Here is a 15,797-nt window from a genome sequence, read left to right on the forward strand (position 1 = left end):
TTTAAAAAGTAAAAGTTAATGATGATTATTTTTCAATACGGTGCTAAAATGAGAAAAAGAGTCCGTTTATGACAGCAAAACGTAGCTGCGAGCTATTTATATACGAACCATAGAAATGCAAATAATGAAATAAGCTCGCTTATTCACGTCATGGTACCTGTTATACGTCAAAGTATACGCATTCTAAAATGTCTTAGTTCAATCGAACGAATCGAGTAAAAAAAATTGTTGATCGATTGTGTTTCAATGGTAAAGTTGAAATCAAGATACCATGTTGGTACAAAACGATTGAACGCACATTTGAATGAAACATCGATGTAGTTTTATATAATAAAATTGGATCGAAAAAAAATCAAATATATTTTTTATTATCCGTGTACATATTATTTATTATTTCTATTTATATTCTCTCTTTTATTTATTTAATCATCATTGTTATAAATATTCAATATTTATTTTATTAATAAAACAAATTAATTTATTTTATAATTTTATTTTTGTTAAAAGAATATTAACGAAGAAAAAAATATTTGAACACGTACAAAATATTCAAGTTCGTTTATTGCAAGACTTTTAATCTCCAAAAATAAGTTTACATCTTGTATAGTTTCGAAGAGAACTAAGAAAAGAAATACAACATAGATCATCCATATATTGTTCTATTTACATTTCGAACGATTCAAAAATCAAAGCGCAATAATAACGAAATCTTATAAAAATATGAATTACATACGACCAAAAGAATAAACTTGTACTATCATAAAACTGTAAATGTAATTCAAAGGTGAGTTATGATTGTGATAATAATCGATTCCACAATTTATCTGACATATGTATATCACATTTATACATAAAAAACTATAATACAATTCATACAATAGTTAGAAAAAAAGAAAACGATTATCATCGTTTAATAATCCGTAAAATCATAAGCTATACACGATTCAGTCTGATATCATCTATTGTAATTTTGCTTCTTCTTTTGCTTTCCAAAGTATTAATTCCATACAAGCGATGGCATCCTCTTTACTATCGTGTCCACCAACTGTAATATTGTTAAAAAATTAATCGGAATAGTTGATTTTATTCCATTATAAATTATAACGTATAAAAAAAATCATGAAAAAAATTAACTATATATTTCCAATAAAAATAGAAAATAAATAATTTTTCAACTAACCATCATTTTGAATAAGCTTTCTTAAATATTCCGAGCAAAGATTCTTTAATGCTCTCTTCTGTGGATATCCATTTTTATGTGGAAACATCACGCTTGTATCGACCACAGTTCCATGCAAGAGTCTTAAAGCTTTGAAATCGCTTTCTAAACTATGACCGACTAATATAGTTTTCTCAGAAAACATTGTCAGTAGTGTCGCTTGAACATCTAATAAGGTTGTTGTAACATTTTTCATATTTTCTTCCGTAATACCAGAAAATCTGCACACACGATTCCACGGATAATATTGTTATTTGCTCAGAAAAAGAACAAAAATAAATAAATAAATACACACATGCGCGCACGCACGCACGCACGCACACACACACATACACTATATATACACTTCTTCATCTAAAGGAAAAAAAGAAAAAAGGGATGAGAGGGAAAGAAGGGGAGGAAAGAAAAAATTTTAATACTTTTTTTTACCTTGTGTTATAATCTATTATAGGATTTTGCGGATTGACTAACGTCTCGTATACTACATTGCAATCCTCGTCAATAACTGTTATCCTGGTTAGTTCCAGTCCTTGAGTAGTATAACACATTTCACAATCAAGCGCATATACTCCTTGTTCTTCGATCGGTGTATCTTAATAATGATAACAATGATAACAAAAATAATAACAATGAAAAACAAAAGAAATAGAAAAAAAAAAGCATATAGAAAATATAAATATATATAATTGAATATAGAAAAAGAAAAAATAGAGATAAAAAGAGAATAAATATTTAAGAATTACTTTTTGGCAAAGTTTTTACATAGCCACGAAGATTTTCATAATCTGTATAATCCCAAACGTGTGTTTTTGCATCGCAACAACCAGTTGCAGAACCATATTGTTGACAACAACTATATTTGCTTTCACCTCTGATTGTAAATTTTCTGCCCCAATGATATATACAATTCTGTGGTTGTAAAGCAAATCCTTGTTTATCGATTATGTAAGTTTGACCGCATCGACTACAAATTCTTTCGTTAGGCACTTTTGACAGAACACTTTGATTTCGCGAATTGGTTACATAAACTTTGGCACGGCCCTGAATTTAAAGAATATTTAACATTAAAAAATAAATAAATTCGGTGAATTTTATTAAATTTTATTATATTTTACCTTCTGACCATCGGGATGTGGACGAGGAAATCCGTTATCTCGAAGTTGTTGTTCCGTCATTATCCATTTTTTTAACATACTATATAGAATTGCACCTCTAAATTCCATAACAGATTTTTTTGTCTTAAGAACACTCCAGGAACCTTTAACTTTCCCAGCAAGTATTACTTCGTGAGACATCGTACTGCTACTCGGCATTGTTGTTGCATTATTATCCACAGATGAATTTTGATCAACTTCTTTTCTCAATCTATGAGCAGCAAGCATGCAAGAATTTTTGTAAACAGCTAGCGCTTTACATCTTTCGTGACAAGCGTATTCTTCTTTGACTGCACGTTGAGCTGCATCCTCGGAATTTGTGTAAATTAACACGCATACGTCATGCATCATATTCACGTAATACTGACGAACATTTAAAGGAAATTTTTGCGTGGTTACTTGCAACGGTTCAGGACGTATTAATTGAGGAATCTAAAAGATTAAATTGACATATCAACAATCATAACAAAATATTATGCCCTAACAATTAATCTTAAAATATTTAATACAGACCACTTGTGGAACATGAGCAATACGTATACCACTCTTCGCCGTTTGCGCAGCTGTTTTATAATTATCCGTTATTTTTGTTTCTCCCAATTTTCCTACACAATTTTCCGTCACCTTTTTTTTTTCTATCGCTAGAGATTTAGCATACGGTACATGAGCAATTCGGACGCGACCTGTTACAAATATTATCAAACAAAATAAATCTTGTACAGATAACTAATTAATTAACATAATGTTTATTTAATATTTATATTTAATGTTTATTTAATATTATATAATATTTATAATATTTAAAATATTTTCGTATATTTTTTTTTTCCCAAAAAAATTATTATATTACCATTTCCATTTAATTTTAAATCGTTGTTGCTCGCTATCCCTATCGTTTCGGGACAAATTCGGCGCACATCCTTAGAAATATTACTGCTCGCGTTAATAGGTTTTTCTGTTACAGTATCTCGTATTAAACGCCATCTTTCATACATTTTTTGTTGCGGATTTATTAATTTTCTTGCCTGTTGATTAATTCCAATTTGTCTGGTAACACATGCGGCAGCTGAAGGATGCGCCACTCTTTTTCTGCCAATCTCTTCTTTTTGTTCCTTTTCGTTCTCGTGGAATGCCGATAATTCTTTCGATGGCTCTATTTCTTTTGACCGTTCAGGTACTTGATATTCCTTGTAACACAAATAAATATATTCTTCGATACTATTCTTCAATTTTTTAGAGAATCTCGATAAGATCAATTTTTAATGTGCATACCTGAAATATTTTTAAACATTCTTCTTGTACATCATGATCCGAATCAGATGTACTGAAAGTTACATCAATATCGTTATCGATGATACTTTGATGATCCTCGTTCTCTTCATCACTATTATTTATCGAATTCAGACGGACATTTTCTACCGAATTTACCGATTTGTGAGTTGAATTTATTTCTTCTTTATTTCGTTCATGTACGTGCAATTTCTCGACTATCGTATCATTCGATTTACGATCTATTTTCGAATGTTTGTAACTTTTATTGTTTTTATTTTTATTTTTAACATGTTCTTCTCTTTTCCCAGAAGAATAGCCGTGACGTTTCTCAGATCCATGATGATCCCTTCTATCATTTTTCGTCTTGTGTTTGCTTTCTTTATCTTTGTCTTTTTCCTGATGTTTATATTTATTCTTATCTTTATCATATTTCTTATCTCTTGATCCTTTGCTTTTGTGTTTTAAATGATTCTTACTTTTACTTTTACTACAAGAATTGGAATGAGTTTTTTTATTCGACTCATACTTATCCTTGTATCTTTTACGAGATGTATTTTGATCCTTTTGATTTTCATTTTTATTTTTATCTCTGCTCTTATATTCCTTATCATTTTCAAAAGTATTTTTATTCGAATTTACTTCTGATACACTCCCTTTGTCAGCCTGCAAAGATTTTTTCGAATTTTCTTTATTTGGCAATCTATCTCGATTCAAAATGTTACTATATGTATTTTCATTAATGCAATTATTATCATTAATTGACTTTGAATAATGTGCATCTATTTTCTGATTATTTTTCAAATAATCGGATTTCTCAGTATCACAATACGAATCAATTTGTTCTCTGTCTATGGAATCAATTTGTGCAGTATTGGTTTTATTTGTGTCATTGTGACTATGATTTTCGATATTATTTTCTTCTTCATCGTCAGAAAATTTCGGTTCAATATTTATAGAAGATTTATTATCTTGAGACAATTTGTCAGATTGTACATCAGAAGTCGATTTAGTAGACGATTTAGTAAATACTTCGTCTATCATATCAAGCTCAGTTTCAAAATGATCAAACGTAGGTTCTTTTAATCCATCAACAGATTTTAATGGAGCTTTTACTTTTTTTGGAACATATTCTTCTCTTCTCTTTTTACATTTTGGATAATAAGTTTCCCTGAGTTTAAATAAATACTCGTTCGAACTACCATCCTTGCAAGAATTTAACGAAGCTGAATCCGATTTACATGTAGGTATGTAACTCTGCATAGTATCTCGAGATTCAGGACTGATTATCATAGTAGGTTTGTATTTAATTTCAACATTTTGAGATTCCATAGACTCGTTACCTATATTTAACCAAGGCTTAACTCCATCTGGAGAACATTTACGCTTTACAGCAACTTTACTTTTTCTCGTTGGCATATAAGATACTATTGGTATATGACGTTTCTTTAATTCTGCAATCGGTGTTGGATTATAAACGCATGGAAGTTGCATATTAACAGATGTATCTGTTCTTTCTTCCATCATATCGGCTGTAACATTATTTATCGTACCAGTGGACCCAGAAGTTAACGTTGAGTCTAATCCTTCGACTACCTGAGAAACAACATTCTGGCAAGAAAATTTATTATCTACATCTGTGTAAAATTTCGATTAGTTAAGATTTTTTTGACAATTTTTTGTAATTTTTGTTGTAGAATTCCAAATAAAAATCAGATATTACCATTGTAGCACTTTTGGACTCTTCAACTTGACTCGTGGAACGGTTTTCCACCGTCTCGATCGCCTCCGTGGTGATTCCAACATCTTCTAAAATAATAATCAAATCTTTTTTTTTTTTTTTTTGATATCTTTTATGAAAAAAATTCTAATTCTATTCGAATGAAAATAAATTTCTTGAAATATAATATAAAGTACATTAAATATCAAACAACAACATGATTTACCTCGTTTCGAATGTTTGAAATGACAATAAGGTCTATCGCACGTTCCACTTTCATAAAATGGACAGTTAATAGCTTTAAAATAACCAGTCGAAGGCAACATAACTATTTCATCGTATCTTATACCTTCGATCGCTCATTCTTTCATCAAAAAATATCGTATAATGTCACATAAAAACGCTGATTTTTAAACAAAAATAAATTTTCTAAACTTCTTTTATAGATCAAACATTATTCTCTTTTACATTTAGTTACATTTAGTATGTTTGGCCATTATCCAAAAGAAATGTATACATTTTTACAAGACGCATTGAAAATATGAAACTCGAAGTGAATTAAATCCCAAGAACCGAGGTTATGTACAATTGACTTATGTACATTTCCCTATTCGCGATTTGTTTATAAGTATTCGTCTCCTCCCCCCACCCTAATCTTTCATACAGATCTTACTCTTTCCCCCATTTAACTATTTCCCGTTATTTTACATTTCTGTAGTAACTTTGTAAGTATTCTATACTCGTCATTTTACTAAGAGAAGAAGAAAAAATTAAAATCCCTAGTTGATTTCGTATTTCATAATTTATTCTTTTGGTTTTTTTTTTATTATACATATAGAATAAAAATAATCAATAATAATTGTTTATAATCAATATAATAATATCATCATAACAATTATTAATAATAATTTTATTTTTCCTATAAAAATAATAATACTTTTTGTAATAAAAGAGATCTTTATATAATTGAGAAATGATAACATTTACAAAATTTGTTTATTTTAGGACGAATTTTTTAAATTTTTTTAAAATTGTATAGCAACATAATATAATATTCTAATATTCTACCATTTAATATTTAATAATCGTTTTATATCTTGTTTGTTAATTTATCATTTTTTTATTGAAGTATTGCAAAATTTATATCGTGCAACGAATTAAATTTTTAATATTAAATCAAAGACAAATTATTTATAGTACAAATAACACTGAAAAAAGATATTTTTTCAATCATTTGATTGATTACATTTGATTTCTATCAAGTTTAATCAATTTGAATTTATCGTTCAAATACTGTTGAATTACAAGAAGATATTAAAAAAAAATATTCTTTTTGCGTAAACATTAATTTGAAATGGTAAAATTCTTTTTTCATGTCATATTCTTATTTAATTCTCTATTAATTGTCATAAAACGATTATAATATATGAAATATTAAATAATTCGATAATATATTATAGTTCAAATGTACAAAATTATGATATATTATAATATATACAAAAATTAATTTTTGTTTATTACCTAATAAAATCTAATAAATATGTATTTCACATCATTGAAATAAAATTTGTATATTATACGTAGGTGCAATGTCCAAGTTAATCATATCGAATATAAATATATATACTTATATATTTTTAAATATATTATAACAAAGTGGTACAAAATACAACAAGCGTTTTGGCAATATGATCATCATTAAATCGACCACAATACACCAACAACAAGTTTTTTATGCATGTATCTATATAACATAAGTTAACATCATATAATAATTATCTACTAATTAGATTATTTTATCATTCTGCGATCTTACGGATGATAACGGCAGTAAAAGATTAATTTAAGATCGACAATAATTTATCGCATTTGAACAATTGATTGATCTTTTTGTGCGTCTTTGTTTTCTACTGTTACAAATGAAGGTAATTCTGCTTTAGTAGCTAATTGTAAAGCATAGAACCATCTGAAAATTTGATTTGAATTTTATAATATGTAACATAATATATATATATATATATGTATACACGTATATACGCGCATGTACGAGAAACATATGAAACTTACTTTTGTTTGTCTTCGTCCGATAACGCTTGTAAATAGTAACTTTTCCTAGAATGATGCATTTTAAGAGCTCTAGATCTATCCTTGAAACTTAAAGGATCTTCGTCGGATAATTTAATACCTTCCGTAACAATAAAACCGGGCATAGGAGTTGCTGTCAAAGCCATATTTTCAGATTCAGATTTAAATGTATACAAAACAAAATCGGCATGTAATGCAAACCACCGCCGTGTCCAAGGTTTACTCGCTTGAGTTTTTAACATAAGATATCCAGATATAACGGAAGATGCGCTTGCTGAAACTTGTAATAAACTTGGTACCGGTCCAGATGTAGATGTTGAAGAAGGTGATTTAACAAGCGGTTGTGTTAAAGCGGTATAACATAAACGGCAAACTCTCGTATTCTTATTATCCTCGAACAATAACTTTTGATTTGAACATTTACCGCAAACAATCTATATAGCAAATAAAATATTATACATTAAATGATAACAGAAAAGAAAAAAAGAAAAACGATAAATATGTAAGTTTATCATTGATAACACTTTTCTTTTTCCATTTCAATTGATTATGATATATATTATTATATAAGAAAATTACTCACTATTCCGCAAGCTCTGCAATTATGTTTCCGTTTCATCACAGAAAAAATCACCTCGCATATCATGCACTTGGATATATCGTCGCTCTTTAAAACAAGTGTTTTAACATCACTAGTTTTTAAACTTGCTTTTCTTCTCATCATTTCTTGCATAGTATCGAACAGAGCATTAAGCCACGCTGCTTTTTCTTCGGCCGCATGTGTATATAATTCAACGCTTTTATCTTCGTCTCTTATGTAAAATGTATTTGCTGTTTCTAAATTATCACCTTCGATTATTTGCAAATTTTCGATTAGAAATTTAGCTCTCAATCGATATAATGGCCCAGGTATTAATCTTATTGAACAAAGTAATAATAAATCGCTAAACTGAAAAATAGAAAAAAAGAATCATTATTTCCATCATTTAATTAAGCGTAATATTAATTAAATATAAATGGATATCATCATCGATAAAAATTTATATATGAATAAATGATCACGTGTACACGATATATTTAAATTGTGTATATTAAGTACAATATTATTTTGTACATACCAGAAACAATTGTCTTTCTTGATGATCACCGCTCCTTGCTGAAATTTTAACGATACGACCCTCTTTTATAAGCTCCCTCGTAGCACTGACTAGATCCGTTGTATCGTATATACTCTCTTGTATTTCAAGAAGTTTTTTGAACTTGTCAATCTTCTTCATTGCATCATTCGTGTGATTAGCAGCAGTAGATACTAATTCCAATGCCTCTACGAGAAAGAAAGCCATGTCTGTTCGTTTGATTTTACGATTATAATCGTCGCCATCTACGGACGTCTATTTAAACGTGTCCCGTTCAATAGACGTTTAAATAGAAGCAAGTCCTTGCTAGATGCACATTATTTTATTCGGAAGTAACTCATCGAATCGAATGGAACTCGAAAGATCCTTACTTTTAGTATCCTTGTAATCAGCATTTTCTTCTGTGAGGTTTTTCAAATAATCTTTTAGAAGAAGCTCGTATCTTGGTAATCTTTGTATAGGGCTCAACATGTGATGAGGCAATGATAATTTGGCACACTCATCTAATTTTTGAATCTCATCGATAATCGCAGCAAATCTGGTGACTTTAGTTTGAAGAGACTGTATCAAATTCATGGCATAATCAAAATTTTTTACATATTCTGTGTACATTTTAAGAAAAGGAGCAAAATTTTTCATTATGTCTCCGATTCTAGGATTTGAATCCCAATTTTGCATTCTCTCTTGAAGTTGAGGTAACAAGAAATCATTGTGAAATTTATATATCGATTTAATATTAGAGAACATATGTTGAACAGTCTCTGGAGGAAACATAGGATGTGCTCTATTCTCTTGATCGATTTTGAATTGGAATACTTGATCGATCAATCGTAAAACGTTAACATAATTTTTTTCAGTAACTAACAATTCTTCAGCAACTCGACGTGCGTTTTTCCTTTTGGAATCCAAATAACTTGTATTACCAACTGATTTTAATTCTAGAATCGAGTCATCAGTATTATGATTCACGACTATCGCGGTATCCGTTTCCGATGATTTTGCTCCTTCCGATTCTTCTTCACTTTCGGATTCGCTTATCGCAAATGATTCCACTGCATATCGATGAGAATTTCTATCCGTAGTTAAATATCTACGCAAAGAGAAATTTTTTTAAAAAAATGTTTTCGTGAAATAAATTACAATCGTTCCTAGTTAATTAACATACCTACTATTCCTATATTCCAAAACATTGCGTGATATTCGTACAAATGGGACTTCCATCGAATTTTCTTCTTCTTCTTGAGTATCACCTTGATCCATTGAATTTTCGGTCGACATTATAAACGATCGAAATCGTGGAAAACCTCCAAAAGAAGCAATTTTTCGAAATGAATGTCCATCATAATTTTCCTGTTTCTCACTTTCCGGTATTATATCAGAATGGTTGTAATCTTTATCCTGGCATTCTTTTAACTCGTTTAGATCAGTTTTTCTATCTATTACTTCATCAGGTTCCAATTCAGTATAAAAAGTACTGTTCGATGTCTGTGTCCTTGATACAAACATTTTGAGTGGTCTGTTAAAATTCCTTCTATCTTTAAATTTTAAAATTGGCCGTGTTGTCCAAAGTGAAACATCTATCGATCGGTTCTCTTGCATTCTAAGCCTAAATTCATTAATTAAATAATTAATCATAATTAATCATAATTTAAATTAATATAAGAAAACACATTATAAAATTATAAAATTGTAAAATGTAATATAAAAACTTTATCTTATCTATTAACTTATCTATTATTTATTATTAATTACCTTTTCGCAATATAATCATTTTATTCAATAAATACATTGGAAGCTGAATTAATGGAATCCAGCGTCGATCAAGAACCACATATTATACGTTCGTTAAACATGAGCATATATGTACATTATTTCATATTGATATGAATCAACGAATCTATCTGTATCAAATTTTCTCATTTTGTACGAAGCCAAAGTAGTGAAATTTTTCAATGAAAAATCTCAGATCGCTCGATACAAATTAATTTTTGCATTTAATTTATTAGTAACGTATTATTTTTACATGCAACTATTATTTTATATAGATATTCTTCAACAAAATTTCCTTACAACTTTATGTATAGATGAAAGACAAATTTTAATATTTTATTTATAACTTTTAATAATAATTAACAGATAAAAATGAACAAAATTAATAATTTTGATCTTTAATATCGGTCCAATTTTTTGATCTGTTTATAATTAATAATATGGGTTATAAAAACACACATAGACATTTCAGCCAGTACTTGGTTACACCTTAGAATGACATATGTGCCATCTACACGAATATATTCACATATATATTCGTGTATGCATATTCATGCGTAATGTACTTAAATGTAGAATATTCTTAAAAAATTTTTATATGTGATTCTCTTAATTATATATTCATATAATAAATGTACTTATAAAATTTATAAATTTAGCAATATACTTTTGTAAGAAGTAAAAAATGAATAACGTTTATATAATCTTTTTATATGAATACATAGTTACAATAGAAATGTCCAATAGAGAGTAAGATTAAGTAAGTAATGGAGGTCGTTCAAAAACGAGTCGTTGCACGGTTAAAGGATGTATATTCTCTATCTAGTATTGTTTCTCAGAATGATATGTTGATGAAAGATGCCGAAATTGTGAATGAACAGACCGAATATAAGAGCTGAAAATTCCCCCCAAGCTCATACTATGTAACTGCATTAAAATCTTAGAAACATATAACTATAATTTGCAGAAGGTTATCGATTACGTCTCTTGGTTTAACACGATGTAGCCTCGAAGAAAAAGTATATGATCGTTGAAACCGCATATCTATCGGTGCGTAAAATTGCTAGGTTAATATAATGTATTAAATATTATCTTTATCTTGTTTAACATGTACTACCCATCAAGGGGTTTCGCGGGTATACGAGTTTATGGGTAATATTTCCCAAGATTCTTTGGTATCAAATTGCGAGGCTGCGCGAAACATCGAAAGTTGAATTTGCTATACGAGGAAGAAAGATAAAGAAAATAGGAGAGAGAAACAAAAGACGTTCGAATTTTATTCGATGTTACTTTATCATACATTATCGTAAATAATTGAAATTTTGTTTTATAATTTATATTTATTTCGATTAACAAATGGCACATTGCTCGTATATGCATCTTATATACTTTTCATTTCGCCACGATCATGGTGATCGCGATTGTCATCATTGTAACCGTCTTTGTAAATATAATAATTAATATCAATTTTAAATATCATTGATGACTACATATAATTACTGATACAGCAAATATTATTAATATAATGCTTTGCGCGTTATTTGTGTTAAAATCATTACGCGGATATTCAATATAATCATAATTGGTGGATGTTCCTGATTGCACGTGATATCTCTTCTAAATGTTTATACTTCAAAAAAATTCGTGCAAGTATTCACTTTCGTCGGTAAAGATAACTTGGTACAATACACGCGAATCTTCAATGCATCGCAAGCAAGTTGCTGATGACCCCTGTTTTGAGACAGATGCTTACCTGCGGACACGAAACTAAGACACAAAATAATGACGTGGATCATCGGCGATCATCGCGAAACGTTGTTTGTTCGCAGCTCTGGATTTATAGAGAAATATGTCGACACAAGGTGCAGAACTTTCAAATCGTTTCGTGACTCGAGATGTGGAAATTATGTCGGATGAGACACAGGTAAAATTACCATTTTATTTTATTCAACGATTCATTCAATTGAAACGGTACAATTCATTTTATTTCACAAGTTTATCTTTTGTCATTAATAATTTTATTTTGCAGAATAATCGTATGGATATATTGGAATGTCTATCCGTTTTAATTAACGAGAATAACTCTGCAAATGATCAAACAGAAGGATTAACATTGGATGAACATCTACTAAGCGATGGCACAACGTTGACAGCAGTAACATTACCCGATGGAACGCAAGCATTCGTTGCCAATAATTTCAACGATAATGGTTAGAAATTAATAATTCAACGCAAAAGGACTATAAAAAACTTAGTTATTTGTATCAATAGCAAAACATTCAAATATATATAGAATAATATTTAAACGTTTTAGTATGTAAAGTTAGTCAAGTACTATAACTTACTTTATAATTTCTGCAAACTTATTATCCGCATCATTCTACATTCGATTTAGATATGGATTTAAAAAGGCAAGCAACATTAGAATTGGAAAATGGAGATACTATATTGCTTCGCAATGTAGCAGAACTTACTGAAGGTAAACCACTTCAATTGGAATTGGAACCAGCAACTTTGGTTCAAGCTCATCAAACTACCATAGAGAACGTTGAAAATTATCCACGTGTGGAATTTATTGATGGTAATGCTTATATGGTAGCTGGTCACATCGATGTTAGTAATGATTTGTGGGAAATCGAAGATGGTAAATTGAAGAAGAAGGATTCGAAAATTTTATTAAATAAATTATCCACATCGAGGATAAGACATCCTTGTCCAAGAGAGGGTTGTTCAAAAGTTTACAGTACGCCTCATCATCTCAAGGTAAAAATCCTTTCTGATACCAATTACAAATTGCAAATCAATTCAGGTCCGTTCACAATTAGCATTATCTGTTCAATGTTATTCACATTGATAGATGTAACTGGAAAATATTTTTAATCATATTTTATAAGCATATTTGGAAACTTAAATAATGATAATATATATAATATAACGTGTGTGTGTGTGTGTGTGTGTGTCTTAAAAATTTAATTATGTAGGTTTGTTAAAAATTATGAAACGATATCTTGTTATCTTATAATAAAATAATATCATTAAACCAGGTTCACGAACGATCTCATACTGGTCAACGACCATACAGATGCACGCATCCAAAATGTAAGAAGAGTTTCTCGACAGGATATAGTTTAAAAGCGCATTTACGCACGCATACAGGGGAAAAACCTTACAAATGTCCAAATGAAACATGCGATAAAAGTTTCAAGACATCCGGAGATTTATTAAAACATGTACGAACACATACTGGAGAACGCCCTTTCTTATGTCCATTCAATGGTTGCGGTCGTTCTTTTACTACGAGTAATATTCGGAAAGTAAGAGAAAACTTTAAAATAATATAATTTTATTCGAAAAAATAAACAAACAAATAAATAAAATAAAAACAGTTAGAAGAAATTAGAAAATAGAAAAAATTATATTCCGTATACATACCAGGTTCACGTGAGAACGCACACCGGTGAACGTCCGTATAAATGTACACAACCCAAATGTGGCAAAGCATTCGCGAGCGCAACAAATTATAAAAATCATATACGAATTCATTCAGGTGAAAAACCATATGTATGCTCTATTGAAAATTGTGGAAGAAGATTTACAGAATATTCTAGTCTTTATAAACATCACCTCGTTAGTAATTTTATCATTATTTGCAATTGCCGATGACGATTGATTTTTAACTCGCTTCAATACATTTCTTTTCTTTTTAGGTTCATACACAACAACGTCCGTTCGAATGTAAAGTTTGTTTTAGGAGATATAGACAAAGTAGTACTCTTGTAATGCACAAAAGAACTGCTCATGCGTTAATAGACAACGATGATAACGTTGATGCTCTTTGTAAAAATTCTATTCAAGAATCATCTAGTCGAAGCAAAGATAAACAAAAAAGAAACATTACACGAGATAATGGTAATTCATCGTTAAAGGTAACTTGGAAGACATTTTGCATTTCGAATACATTTTGAGAATAATTTTCAAAAAATGTTCCTTTTTTTTCATATATAACCGAAGATTACAGAAAAAGATGGGCAAATACAGATTTCTAAAGCAATCGACGATTTAAACGATAATGAAACGCAGATTTTATTAGTCGGTGATCCTTCGCATATCGCAGCGCTACAGGTTTGTTATCTTTATATATATATATATATATATATTTTATTTTTTTTCTTCTTTTTTTCCTTATTTCAATTTGTTTTATCTCGTTAAGTCCAATAGCAATATACCTGATAATATTTGTTGTATTTTATATATTTACAGAAGATCGAACTAAATGGTGAATTCGACGAGCATGGTATTGATACTTCTTTCGAAGAATTAAATATAAAAATTGAAGATATAGAACTTGGATGGCATTGATTACTTCAAAATGAAGTATATTTAATGAATATTAATTGAAAACATAAATCATTTATTATATTCTTTTGTCTATTTTGACAATTTTGTCCGTTGTTTTTTTTTTTTTTTATATTATATACATATTGTAATTCACTGTCCTATCAATTTTCAACATCGAGAAGTAAAGATAACTTAGGCTTATTAAATTATTGGGAATGGTCATTGATGAAGCGTTTCGTTTATCGGCGTAAAAAAAAAAAAAAAAAGTTTTATTCATTCGTTATTTAATGAAAAAAATGTATCGTCGCGAAAATACAACTGATCATTATATATATATAAATAAACAGGATTTTTAATCATGATCGTTGCGATAGCAGAAAAGTTCTCTCAAAAATTTCCCTTTTCATATTATTTCTGTTTCTTTTATCTCTATCTGTCGATTTTCTACTCACGTTTTTCATTTTTCAACTCATTGCAAGATTAATTATTTATATGTATATACGATGCACATATATTTTTTTTATCTTGTATACTTTTTGTTTTTTCCACATAATTATATATTATATTTCGAACAACAAATATATAAAATTATAGAAATCTCATATATATAATAAATTTGCGATAGTACATTATATTACATATAGCTTCAGAAAATTACAAAATACAAAAATATTTTCATTTTTTTTTCTATAATTTTGAAATATAATTAATCACTTTGAATTTCCTATAATATCACTAACATTTGATATATCATAAATACATATGCATTATATACACAATGTGCTACATATGCATTGTCACAATATAAAAAATTTGCGATAAAATTAAACAAGAACTTGATCGTATATTTCGTTAAATAAAAGGAAACTTTGCAAAATGTGTAAATTATCTTCAAACAGTTATACCGTTGAGAAGAACATCAATTGTTATTAGCACGAGTTTACTAACCAAATAACTATATTAACGTGTTCAAGTTTGGATTCGAAGAGAGATCATTTTTGTACCAGTTACATATGAACGTTGAATCGGAATTTCAGTTAAGACGCGACATTGCGAATCGCGTAATAGATTCAATTCTCTCTCTCTCTCTCTCTCTCTCTCTCTCT

At 29.1% G+C, this 15,797-nt stretch overlaps 3 protein-coding genes across 7 annotated transcripts in view; 1 reads left to right on the top strand and 2 right to left on the bottom strand.

Moving 5' to 3' along the window:
• Positions 1-539: 539 nt before the first annotated feature.
• On the bottom strand, positions 540-6,108 carry LOC102672977 (RNA exonuclease 1 homolog). Of its 2 annotated transcripts, none has more exons than XM_006613493.2 (10): positions 5,589-6,108; positions 5,366-5,451; positions 3,646-5,238; positions 3,224-3,560; positions 2,887-3,056; positions 2,335-2,805; positions 1,963-2,260; positions 1,649-1,811; positions 1,181-1,440; positions 540-1,045 (listed from the first exon to the last, which is right to left on the bottom strand). In XM_006613493.2, exons 1-10 carry the CDS (start codon positions 5,686-5,688, stop codon positions 960-962), a joined length of 3,564 nt encoding a protein of 1,187 aa, XP_006613556.1. In that variant the 5' UTR covers positions 5,689-6,108; the 3' UTR covers positions 540-959. The 2 variants fall into 2 exon arrangements, with proteins under 2 accessions (XP_006613556.1, XP_006613555.1); XM_006613492.2 differs by having other exon boundaries at positions 544-1,045; positions 3,646-5,253; positions 5,589-6,107.
• Positions 6,109-6,974: 866 nt separating this feature from the next.
• Positions 6,975-15,797, bottom strand: part of LOC102673196 (FYVE, RhoGEF and PH domain-containing protein 4-like) — a 13,316-nt gene continuing 4,493 nt past the window's right edge. The window contains exons 1-7 of one of the 2 annotated variants that reach the window (XM_006613494.2): positions 10,336-10,860; positions 9,749-10,189; positions 8,955-9,673; positions 8,566-8,771; positions 8,031-8,396; positions 7,430-7,881; positions 6,975-7,328 (exon numbers count right to left, since the gene is read on the bottom strand). In XM_006613494.2, the coding sequence (XP_006613557.1) occupies positions 7,223-7,328; positions 7,430-7,881; positions 8,031-8,396; positions 8,566-8,771; positions 8,955-9,673; positions 9,749-10,182 (2,283 nt within the window). In that variant the 5' untranslated portion in view covers positions 10,183-10,189; positions 10,336-10,860 and the 3' untranslated portion in view covers positions 6,975-7,222. Of the gene's footprint in view, positions 7,329-7,429; positions 7,882-8,030; positions 8,397-8,565; positions 8,772-8,954; positions 9,674-9,748; positions 10,190-10,335; positions 10,861-15,797 lie in introns of those variants that run through there. The other variant, XM_031509446.1, reaches the window with a different exon arrangement.
• LOC102673326 (zinc finger protein 76-like) lies at positions 11,135-14,957 on the top strand. Of its 3 annotated transcripts, none has more exons than XM_006613495.2 (9): positions 11,135-11,403; positions 12,099-12,277; positions 12,383-12,563; positions 12,749-13,116; positions 13,398-13,667; positions 13,789-13,980; positions 14,061-14,279; positions 14,365-14,475; positions 14,614-14,957. In XM_006613495.2, exons 2-9 carry the CDS (start codon positions 12,203-12,205, stop codon positions 14,710-14,712), a joined length of 1,515 nt encoding a protein of 504 aa, XP_006613558.1. In that variant the 5' UTR covers positions 11,135-11,403; positions 12,099-12,202; the 3' UTR covers positions 14,713-14,957. The 3 variants fall into 3 exon arrangements, with proteins under 3 accessions (XP_006613558.1, XP_006613560.1, XP_006613559.1); XM_006613497.2 differs by having other exon boundaries at positions 11,195-11,403; positions 12,183-12,277; XM_006613496.2 differs by lacking the exon at positions 11,135-11,403 and adding an exon at positions 11,435-12,019.

This window comes from Apis dorsata, unplaced genomic scaffold, assembly GCF_000469605.1.
Source record: "Apis dorsata unplaced genomic scaffold, Apis dorsata 1.3 scaffold_153, whole genome shotgun sequence".
In the NCBI taxonomy this organism is placed as follows: domain Eukaryota; kingdom Metazoa; phylum Arthropoda; class Insecta; order Hymenoptera; family Apidae; genus Apis; species Apis dorsata.

What these genes read in the sequence shown, in the direction of transcription:
- LOC102672977 (XM_006613492.2), bottom strand. Translation starts at nt 5,688, where the DNA reads ATGTTGCCTTCGACTGGTTATTTTAAAGCTATTAACTGTCCATTTTAT. An exon ending in AATGTTTAAAAATATTTCAG is followed by an intron (nt 3,561 to 3,645) that starts GTATGCACATTA and finishes TTGTGTTACAAG; the next exon opens with GAATATCAAGTACCTGAACG. An exon ending in ATAATAGATTATAACACAAG is followed by an intron (nt 1,441 to 1,648) that starts GTAAAAAAAAGT and finishes TCGTGTGTGCAG; the next exon opens with ATTTTCTGGTATTACGGAAG.
- LOC102673326 (XM_006613495.2), top strand. Translation starts at nt 12,203, where the DNA reads ATGTCGACACAAGGTGCAGAACTTTCAAATCGTTTCGTGACTCGAGAT. An exon ending in TTATGTCGGATGAGACACAG is followed by an intron (nt 12,278 to 12,382) that starts GTAAAATTACCA and finishes TTTATTTTGCAG; the next exon opens with AATAATCGTATGGATATATT. An exon ending in CTACGAGTAATATTCGGAAA is followed by an intron (nt 13,668 to 13,788) that starts GTAAGAGAAAAC and finishes TATACATACCAG; the next exon opens with GTTCACGTGAGAACGCACAC.